This window comes from Echiichthys vipera (genome assembly GCF_963691815.1).
Source record: "Echiichthys vipera genome assembly, chromosome: 3".
Lineage (NCBI taxonomy): Eukaryota > Metazoa > Chordata > Actinopteri > Perciformes > Trachinidae > Echiichthys > Echiichthys vipera.
In genome coordinates, this window is record NC_139828.1 from 1,700,741 (window position 1) to 1,711,649 (window position 10,909).

Below are 10,909 nucleotides of genomic sequence, written 5' to 3' on the forward strand. Positions count from 1 at the left end.
GCTCCTAGAGGACACTTTAGCACACGTTTATGCTCCTAGAGGACACTTTAACACACGTTTATGCTCCTAGAGGACACTTTAGCACACGTTTATGCTCCTAGAGGACACTTTAGCACACGTTTATGCTCCTAGAGGACACTTTAGCACACGTTTATGCTCCTAGAGGACACTTTAACACACGTTTATGCTCCTAGAGGACACTTTAGCACAGGTTTATGCTCCTAGAGGACACTTTAGCACAGGTTTATGCTCCTAGAGGACACTTTAGCACACGTTTATGCTCCTAGAGGACGCTTTAGCAACACGAGACGATCTTTTCGTTCATAAACCTTCAAACATCACAAGCAAATTTGTATTTTTTTCAGTTTCGTCGTCACCAACGGCGACTCGTCCCGCAGCGGCGCCCTCCACTTCACCATCGAGCACGGCGACCGCATCCCGCCGACCCTCCACCTCAACACCGGCCTCCGACTGCAGGACGGCTCCACGGAGACCGTCACCGCCGACCGGCTGCAGCTCACCGACCCCGACACCGCCGCCGCCAACCTGAGCTTCGTCATCACGCAGCCGCCCCGCCACGGCAAACTGCTGCTGAGAGGAGTCCAGATGACGCCGCCGCTGACGTTCACGCAGGCGGACGTGGACGAGATGAACCTGGCTTACCGGCACGACCCGGGCAGCCCGGCGGACATCGACAGGTTCTACTTCCTGCCGACGGACGGGAACAACAGAGGATATCTGGAGTTTGGACAACTGAGGGAAGAACCCGCTGTTTTCACCATAGAGGTGATTAAACACAAACTACGACTTTACTCTGAAAATACTTCAGAATATTCATATAAATATTAATAAAAATATTAATAAAAATATTAATAAAAATATAAATATTAATAAAGATATTAATATAAATATTAATAAAAATATTAATATTAATACAAATATCAATATAAATACAAATAAAGATATAAATATAAATATTAATAAAAATATCAATATAAAAACAAATAAAGATATAAATATAAATAAAATTAAAATATAAATAAAATAAAAATATAAATGAAATAAAAATATAAATATTAATAAAAATATAAATATAAATAAAGATATAAATAAAAATAAAATATAAATATAAATATTAGAAGTGATGTGATTTTTGCTGCTTTTAATAACTTTATTTAAATACATTTTCCTGATTAAATTTACTTTTACTAAAGTATATTTATTTATATATATTTAATAATTAAAACACCCGTGAGTGACGTCAGATTATGAGAATAACTGTTATTAATCTTTAAATGGAAACTTTATTAAACAGAAAGATTTAAATCCTTTTAAAGATCCGGTTTAATATTAAACACGTGACAACAGCGACACCCAGAGGCCGCCACACGGAACTGCACCCTTTTATTCTGAAGGGGAGCTTTGACTTCCTGTTACTGAAGAAGGGGAGGAAGAAGGAGAGGAGGGAGGAGAGGAGGGAGGAGAGGAGAGAGGAGAGGAAGGAGAGGAGGGAGGAGAGGAGGGAGGGAGGGAGGAGAGAAGAGAGGGAGGGAGGAGAGAAGAGAGGGAGGAGAGGAGAGAAGAGAGGAGGGAGGAGAGAGGAGAGGGAGGAGAGGAGAGAAGAGAGGGAGGGAGGAGAGAAGAGAGGAAGGAAAAGAGAGGAGAGGAAAGAAGAGGAGAGGAGGGAGGAGGGGAGAGAGGAAGGAGAGGAAGGGAGAGAAGAGATGGAGGAAAAGAGAGGAGAGGAAAGAAGAGGAGGGGAGGAGAGGAGAGAGGAGAGGAGGGAGGAGAGAAGGAGAGGAGGGAGGAGAGAAGAGAGGGAGGAGAGGAGAGGAGAGGAAAGAAGAGGAGAGGAGAGAGGGAGGAGGGAGGAGAGGAAGGGAGAGAAGAGATGGAGGAAAAGAGAGGAGAGAGAGAAGAGGGGGAGGAAAAAGAGGAGAGGAAAGAAGACGATGGAGGAGACGGAGGAGGGGAGGAGAGGAAGGAGGAGAGGAAGGGGGAGAGGAGGGATTAATCAAGAGAAAATGGAGGAAACGAGAGAAGAAAGATAGAAGAGGAGGGAGGGATGAAAGAGGAGAGAACCCCACTCTGAGTCTCGTGTTGCGTTCAGGTGCATCGGGTGGACCGAGCTCCGCCCGCTCTGATCAGCAGACGCAGCCCGAGCAGCGTGGTGGAGCTGGGGGGAGGTCGTCCCGCCATCTTCATCACGTCCAGACACCTGCAGGCGTCCGACGCCGACAGCCCCCCGGAGCAGCTGCAGTTCTCCATCAGCCGCCCGCCGCTGTTCGGCTACCTGGAGAACGCCGCCACAGGTGAGGGCCCGCCGCCGCTTCCGCCGCTTCCGCCGCTTCCGCCGCTTCCACCGCCGCTGCCGCTTCCACCGCCGCTTCCACCGCCGATGCCGCTTCTTCCTCCTTCCTCCTTCCACCGCTGCTTCTTCCACCGCCGCTTCTTCCACCGCCGCTTCTTCCACCGTCGCTTCTTCGACCGCTTCTTCCTCCGCCGCTTCTTCCACCGCCGCTGCCGCTTCTTCCACCGCCGCTTCTTCGACCGCTTCTTCCACCGCCGCTTCTTCCACCGCCGCTTCTTCCACCGTCGCTTCTTCGACCGCTTCTTCCTCCGCCGCTTCTTCCACCGCCGCTGCCGCTTCTTCCACCGCCGCTTCTTCGACCGCTTCTTCCACCGCCGCTTCTTCTTCCAACGTTGCTTCTTTGACCGCCGCCGCTTCCTCTGCCGCTTCCACTGCCGCCGCTTCTTCCGCCGCCGCCGCTCATACATCCACCTCTCACACCTGTGTTCCCTGCCCCGAACAGGAGCGTACATCCAAGGGCGGTTCACCCAGCGGGACTTGGACCGCCGGGCCGTGGCGTTCGTGCTCCCGGCCGACGTGGAGGTGACGGCTGACAGCTTCCTGTTCCGCCTCACCGACCCGGCAGGAAACAGCGCTCTGCCCGAGATGTAGGTTTGTGACGACTTAAGGTGACGGTTAAGTTTAGACCACTAAAGGAGACGGTTAAGTTTAGTCGACTAAAGGAGACGGTTAAGTTTAGTCTCTAAAGGAGACGGTTAAGTTTAGTCTCTAAAGGAGACGGTTAAGTTTAGACGACTTAAGGAGACGGTTAAGTTTAGACGACTAAAGGAGACGGTTAAGTTTAGACACAAAAGGAGACGGTTAAGTTTAGACGACTTAAGGAGACGGTTAAGTTTAGACGACTAAAGGTGACGGTTAAGTTTAGACAAAAAAGGAGACGGTTAAGTTTAGACGACTTAAGGAGACGGTTAAGTTTAGACGACTTAAGGAGACGGTTAAGTTTAGACCACTAAAGGTGACTGTTAAGTTTAAACCGTGTCCTGCAGACTGGAGCTGTCCTGGTCTCGGGTCCAGTTGTCGGCGAGCTGCTACAGAACCTGTGAGACGGCCGGGACGCTTCAGATCCAGATCCAACGCAGTGGGAAGAGCGCCGACCCCGCCTACGTGGCCATCCAGGTACGAGCGACGCCTTTTCACCGCCGCCGCCGCCACCGCACAGTCACTGTTTCACGCTCTCGTGTCCGCAGGTGGAGGAGGGATCGGCCAAACCCGGCAGGGACTTCACCCACAGCTCCGCCGCTCTGATCCAGTTCGACCCAGGTCTGAGGTTCTGCTCGTCCTCTGACGTGGACGCCGTCAGGGCGCCGTGTCTGTTGCATCATTCCCACCCTGTGTCTCTGCTTCCTGTTCAGGCGTCAGCGTGAAAACCTGGAACATTTACCTGATGGACGACGGTCTGGAGGAGAACCACGAGACGTTCACCGTCACCCTGAAGAACCCCAGGAACGCCGTCCTGGGACAGAGGACGTCCGCCACGGTGGAGATCATCGACCCCAGAGGAGGTTTGAAAGAAGAGACACAAAACAGCTACAAAGAGACACAAAACAACTGCAAAGAGACACAAAACAACCACAAAGAGACACACAACAACCACAAAGAGACACAAAACAACTACAAAGAGACACAAAACAACCACAAAGAGACACTAAACAACTACAAAGAGACACAAAACAACCACAAAGAGACAAAAAACAACCACAAAGAGACACAAAACAACTACAAAGAGGCACAAAACAACCACAAAGAGACACAAAACAACTACAAAGAGACACAAAACAACAACAAAGAGACACAAAACAACTGCAAAGAGACACAAAACAACCACAAAGAGACACAAAACAACTACAAAGAGGCACAAAACAGCTTCAAATAGACACTAGACAGCTTCAAAGAGACACAAAACAACTACAAAGAGACACAAAACAACTACAAAGAGACACAAAACAACTGCAAAGAGACACAAAACAACCACAAAGAGACACAAAACAACTGCAAATAGACACAAAACAACTGCAAAGAGACACAAAACAACCACAAAGAGACACAAAACAACTACAAAGAGACACAAAACAGCTTCAAAAGACACAAAACAGCTTCAAAGAGACACAAAAAAAACCCCAAAGAGACACAAAACAACTACAAAGAGACACAAAACAACTACAAAGAGTCACAAAACAACCGCAAAGAGACACAAAACAACTGCAAAGAGACACAAAACAACCTCCAAAGAGACACAAAACAACTACAAAGAGACACAAAACAACTACAAAGAGACACAAAAACTACAAAGAGACACAAAACAACCGCAAAGAGACACAAAACGACTACAAAGAGACACAAAACAACCACAAAGACACACAAAACAACTACAAAGAGACACAAAACAGCTTCAAAAGACACAAAACAGCTTCAAAGAGACACAAAAAAACCCCAAAGAGACACAAAACAACTACAAAGAGACACAAAACAACTACAAAGAGTCACAAAACAACCGCAAAGAGACACAAAACAACTGCAAAGAGACACAAAACAACCACAAAGAGACAAAAAATTGCAAAGAGACACAAAACAACTACAAAGAGACACAAAAACTACAAAGATACACAAAACAACCACGAAGAGACACAAAACGACTACAAAGATACACAAAACAACCACAAAGAGACACAAAACCACTACAAAGAGACACAAAACAACTACAAAGAGTCACAAAACAACCGCAAAGAGACACAAAACAACCACAAAGAGACACAAAAACTACAAAGATACACAAAACAACCACAAAGAGACACAAAACAACTGCAAAGAGACACAAAACAACTGTTTAGTCCTTTGTTTTGTGTCAGGACGTTGCGATCCAGATGACCTGAGTCCGCCTCGCTTCCCGGACCCTGCCGGACCGGAGCAGGACCAGGACCAGGACCCTCCCGGACCGGAGGAGGACCAGGACCCCGTCACAGACATCGAGGCAGAGCTGCTGTGGGAGAACCGGCCTCACCCTCCCAGGGGGGACGTCCCGCACCGACGGCCCTACCTGGACCCCGGAGAGAGGGAGCCCCAGGACCAGGCTTACCCCGGGGGGAGGCAGCTGCCCGGGACCAGCCCCGGACTCAGGGTCTCTCTCATTTATACGGTTTTAAAAAAAGATCCTTAATCAGCCATTTAATAACTGTCGCTTTATAACAACTGTCTTCTTCTTCTTCTTCTTCTACTTCTTCTTCTTCTTCTTCTTCTTCTTCTTCTTCTTCTTCTTCTTCTTCTTCTTCTTCTTCTTCTTCTTCTTCTTCTTCTTCTTCTTCTTCTTCTTCTTCTTCTTCTGTTGTTGCTCAGGTCCATTTGTCAGGAGAGAAGAGGTCTGAGCAGAAAGTCTGGACCGTGAGTTTCCAACAAACACTGTTAAAGTTTAGACGACTAAAGGAGACGGTTAAGTTTAGACGGTTAAGTTTAGACGGTTAAGTTTAGACGGTTAAGTCCAGATGGTTAAGTTCAGACCACTCTCTGCTCCGTCAGTTCCACAGTCTGACTGCTCTCCGGGTGGAGGAGATGAAGCCGAGTGACGGCGTGTGGAGCCGGGCACCGCGAGGCCACCTCCTGCAGGACCCTCCTCAGATGGACCCTCCTCAGATGGACCCTCCTCAGATGGACCCCCCTCAGATGGACCCTCCTCAGATGGACCCTCCTCAGATGGACCCCCCTCAGATGGACCCCCCTCAGATGGACCCTCCTCAGATGGACCCCCCTCAGGTGGACCCCCCTCAGATGGACCCCCCTCAGATGGACCCCCCTCAGATGGACCCTCCTCAGGTGGACCCCCCTCAGATGGACCCCCCTCAGGTGGACCCCCCTCAGATGGACCCCCCTCAGATGGACCCCCCTCAGATGGACCCCCCTCAGATGGACCCTCCTCAGGTGGACCCTCCTCAGATGGACCCCCCTCAGATGGACCCCCCCGGACACAGACACCGCCCTCAGCTACGCCAGCGTAAGGTACACACACTTCCTGTTGGGGATCACACCCAGAGTGAGGTCATGGGGTCATGAGGTCCTGAGGTCATGGGGTCACGTGGTCATGAGGTCACGAGGTCATGAGGTCATGGGGTCACAAGGTCACGTGGTCATGAGGTACGGAGGTCATGAGGTCACGCTCTCTCTCTGTCTCGTCTCAGACGGCGGCGGCGGTGAGCAGCTCGTGTCCCGACGGCTCCACTCACTACAGGAGGCGCTGTTACGTCGTGGGCTCGTCCGTGGCGAGCTGGGCCAGCGCCGAGAGGAGCTGCTCGCTGCTGTAAACCACACGCTTTTATTCTTTTGAGTCATTTTTACTTAAGTTTGAGTCATTTTAACTTAAGTTTTAGTCATTTAAACTTAAGTTTTAGTCATTTTTACTTAAGTTTGAGTCATTTTAACTTAAGTTTTAGTAATTTTTACTTAAGTTTTAGTCATTTTACTTAAGTTTTAGTCATTTTAACTTAAGTTTTAGTAATTTTTACTTAAGTTTTAGTCATTTTACTTAAGTTTGAGTCATTTTAACTTAAGTTTTAGTAATTTTTACTTAAGTTTTAGTCATTTTACTTAAGTTTTAGTCATTTTAACTTAAGTTTTAGTCATTTTTACTTAAGTTTTAGTCATTTTACTTAAGTTTTAGTCATTTTTACTTAAGTTTTAGTCATTTAAACTTAAGTTTGAGTCATTTTGCTTAAGTTTTAGTCATTTAAACTTAAGTTTTAGTCATTTTACTTAAGTTTTAGTCATTTTTACTTAAGTTTTAGTCATTTTACTTAAGTTTTAGTCATTTAAACTTAAGTTTGAGTCATTTTGCTTAAGTTTTAGTCATTTAAACTTAAGTTTTAGTCATTTTACTTAAGTTTTAGTCATTTAAACTTAAGTTTGAGTCATTTTGCTTAAGTTTTAGTCATTTTAACTTAAGTTTTAGTCATTTTACTTAAGTTTTAGTCATTTAAACTTAAGTTTGAGTCATTTTTACTTAAGTTTTAGTCATTTTAACTTAAGTTTTAGTCATTTTTACTTAAGTTTTAGTCATTTTAACTTAAGTTTTAAGTCATTTTGTGTGTGTGCATGCGTGTGTGTGTGTGTGTGTGTGTGTGTGTGTGTGTGTGTGTGTGTGTGTGTGTCAGGTTCAACAGCAGTCTGACCAGCGTGCGCTCCAGGAGAGACATGAGCTGGCTGTGGAGGTTTGCAGGGAAGAGGCCATTTTGGATCGGTGAGTGTCCGCTGCACCGCGGGCTCGTGACCCGGTTTAACGTCACACGCAGACACATCCGGTCCTCAGGCAGGAAGCTCGCAGCTGTGACCGAGGACGCCAGGCCCAGTTACCTAAAACGCCCTTCCCGCAATGGCTCTCACGTCAGGATGGCCGAGCGGTCTAAGGCGCTGCGTTCAGGTCGCAGTCTCCTCTGGAGGCGTGGGTTCGAATCCCACTTCTGACAAAACATTATTTGCCTACGGCTGTTTGACATGTAAAGAAGAATTAAACAGACACCGTGTGATAGTTCTCATGTGTCCAGGTCGTCGTTCTCCCCTAAGTCATTTCAGTCCAAAGCAACTGGACTCGGTTATTTCTCAGGAATTTGTTTTCATGACGCATCTGACCAGGCTCAGGCTGGACTGGACCAGGACCAGGCTGGGACTGGACCAGGACCAGGCTGGGACTGGACTGGACCAGGCCCAGGCTGGGACTGGACCAGGACCAAGCTGGGACTGGACTGGACCAGGCCCAGGCTGGGACCGGACTGGACCAGGCCCAGGCCCAGGCTGGTCAGATGTGTACATATAGTGTAGTTTGACTGTACATGTGTCAGAAGTGGGCTTTTCCGCTGTCCCACACGAGTCTGAGAAAGTCTACTTCCTGTGTCTCAGGTCTGTCTGGAGGTCCGGGTCGGTGGATGTGGGCTGACGGTCGCTCCCTGACCCTCTCCAGTCTGAGTGGGGCGCTGCTGCCGCCGTCGGGCAGCACAGGGTTTAACGCCGGCTCCGACTGCGTCCTGGTCCAAACCCCCAGAAGCTGGACCTCGACGAGCTGCTCCCCAGAAACCCAACACGCCTTCGTCTGTTCGTCGCCGGCTCGCGCTCACTGAGACACGTGGTCACGGCGGCCGGCGCCGTGACGACGACGACAACGACGACCTCTGTGAACACGTGGAGGTCATATTTAACGATGCTGCTCTGTACATTAGTTTCATATTTTTGTCATAATAAAGATGCACAAACAAACAAACACTGGACGCCGGATTTTTTTTCAATTAATTCAATGAATTTTTAAAATAATTTTAATTTTTAAATATTTCGATTTATTTTTTTGAATTCTTCTAATTAAATTATGTTTTTATTTTTGTATTTTATTTTTAAAAACTTATTTTTATATTTTTGGATTTGTATATTTTATATAATTATTATAATATAACTAATATTAAATATTATATATTTGATTTAAAATAATCTTTTTTGTATAATTTTGATTTTTAAATATTAAGATTTATTTAAGTTATGATCTTAATGTATTTGCATTTTATTTTCTAAGTTCTTTAAATTTATTTTTTATGTTTTTCGTTTTGTGTTAAAAATTAAATTAATTTTAAAATAATTTTGATTTTTAAATATTTAGATTTATTTTTATGTATTCTTAGATTTATTTAAATTATGATTTTAGATTTTAAACTCTTATTTTTATATTTTAGATTAAAAATGGAAATAAATTGTTGCAGCAGTGACCGAGGACACTGTGCCAACCCTAACCCTAACCCTAACCCCAACCCTAACCCTAACCCCAACCCCAACCCTAACCCTAACCCTAACCCTAACCCCAACCCTAACCCTAACCCTAACCCTAACCCCAACCCTAACCCTAACCCTAACCCCAACCCCAACCCCAACCCTAACCCTAACCCTAACCCTAACCCCAACCCTAACCCTAACCCTAACCCCAACCCTAACCCTAACCCTAACCCCAACCCTAACCCTAACCCCAACCCTAATCCCAGCCCCAACCCCAACCCTAACCCTAACCCCAACCCCAACCCTAACCCTAACCCCAACCCTAACCCCAACCCTAACCCTAACCCCAACCCTAACCCTAACCCTAACCCTAACCCCAACCCCAACCCCAACCCTAACCCTAACCCTAACCCTAACCCCAACCCTAACCCTAACCCTAACCCCAACCCTAACCCTAACCCTAACCCTAACCCTAACCCCAACCCTAGCCCCCTAACCCTAACCCTAACCCTAACCCTAACCCCAACCCTAGCCCCCTAACCCTAACCCTAACCCTAACCCCCTAACCCCAACCCTAACCCTAACCCCAACCCTAGCCCCCTAACCCTAACCCTAACCCTAACCCTAATCCTAGCCCTAACCCTAACCCTAACCCCCTAACCCTAGCCCTAACCCTAACCCTAGCCCCCTAACCCTAACCCTAACCCTAATCCCCTAACCCTAATCCCCTAACCCTAACCCTAACCCTAATCCCCTAACCCTAACCCTAACCCTAATCCCCTAACCCTAACCCCTAACCCTAGCCCTAACCCTAACCCCTAACCCTAATCCTAGCCCTAACCCTAACCCCTAACCCTAACCCAACCCTAACCCAACCCTAACCCAACCCTAACCCTAACCCCAACCCTAACCCTAACCCTAACCCTAACCCTAACCCCAACCCTAACCCTAACCGTAACCCCAACCCTAACCCTAACCCCTAACCCAACCCTAACCCAATCCTAACCCTAACCCTAACCCCTAACCCTAACCCAAGTATGGAGTGTGGACTGGTGTCTCCCCTGGAGACGTGGGTTCGAATCCCACTCCGACATAAAATGTATTTACTGCGGCTATTTGACATGTAGAATTAAACAAACAGCCTGTAAATGTTGACTTGAGGGACTCAACCAGGATCAGGACCAGGCTGGGACTGGACAGGACCAGCACCAGGCTGATCAGATGCGTACATGTGGTGAAGTTTGACCTTTTCGACATAAAGGATTATATTTTGTTTAATTCTCCTTTACACGTCAAACAGCCGAAGGACGCGGTAAATACATGTTGTGTCTGAAGTGGGATTCGAACCCACACCTCCAGGGGAGACTGCGACCGAATACTAATGATGTATGAGAGAGAAACAAACTGAGCTCTGAATGCACTGCTGTACTTTTGCGTTTCCATGGTGATTAAAACGACCTTATATGTTCCAGTTTAAAGTCTTTTTTCAAATTCTTAAAAGTTCAATGTCAGAAGTGGGATTCGAACCCACGCCTCCAGAGGAGACTGCGACCTGAACGCAGCGCCTTAGACCGCTCGGCCATCCTGACATGAGCTTATCTGGGCGTAACACGTAGGTGGGCCCAGCGTCCTCGTCACAGGCACTGGTGAGCTAAAAATTAATAATATTAATAATAATCATACATTATTATTCAAGCCAGGTTAAAATGATTGTGGCTTTGTTCAGTTTGTTTTATTAAAAAAGTGACTTACAGGTAAAAACTACATTAGCCTGAGTTAGCAAAACAAAACAAACATGTTCTGATG

General features: G+C 46.8%; 1 protein-coding gene across 1 annotated transcript in view; it reads left to right on the forward strand.

Annotated features, from left to right (window-relative positions):
* Positions 1–8,583, forward strand: part of frem1b (Fras1 related extracellular matrix 1b) — a 42,082-nt gene extending 33,499 nt beyond the window's left edge. Inside the window, exons 25-36 of the mRNA XM_083940429.1 lie at positions 366–786; positions 2,111–2,312; positions 2,814–2,958; positions 3,358–3,487; positions 3,559–3,631; positions 3,724–3,873; positions 5,218–5,486; positions 5,702–5,746; positions 5,882–6,358; positions 6,538–6,656; positions 7,507–7,592; positions 8,249–8,583. Coding sequence (XP_083796555.1) covers positions 366–786; positions 2,111–2,312; positions 2,814–2,958; positions 3,358–3,487; positions 3,559–3,631; positions 3,724–3,873; positions 5,218–5,486; positions 5,702–5,746; positions 5,882–6,358; positions 6,538–6,656; positions 7,507–7,592; positions 8,249–8,466 — 2,335 coding nt within the window. The 3' untranslated portion in view covers positions 8,467–8,583. The remainder of the gene's footprint in view (positions 1–365; positions 787–2,110; positions 2,313–2,813; positions 2,959–3,357; positions 3,488–3,558; positions 3,632–3,723; positions 3,874–5,217; positions 5,487–5,701; positions 5,747–5,881; positions 6,359–6,537; positions 6,657–7,506; positions 7,593–8,248) is intronic.
* Positions 8,584–10,909: the final 2,326 nt, after the last annotated feature.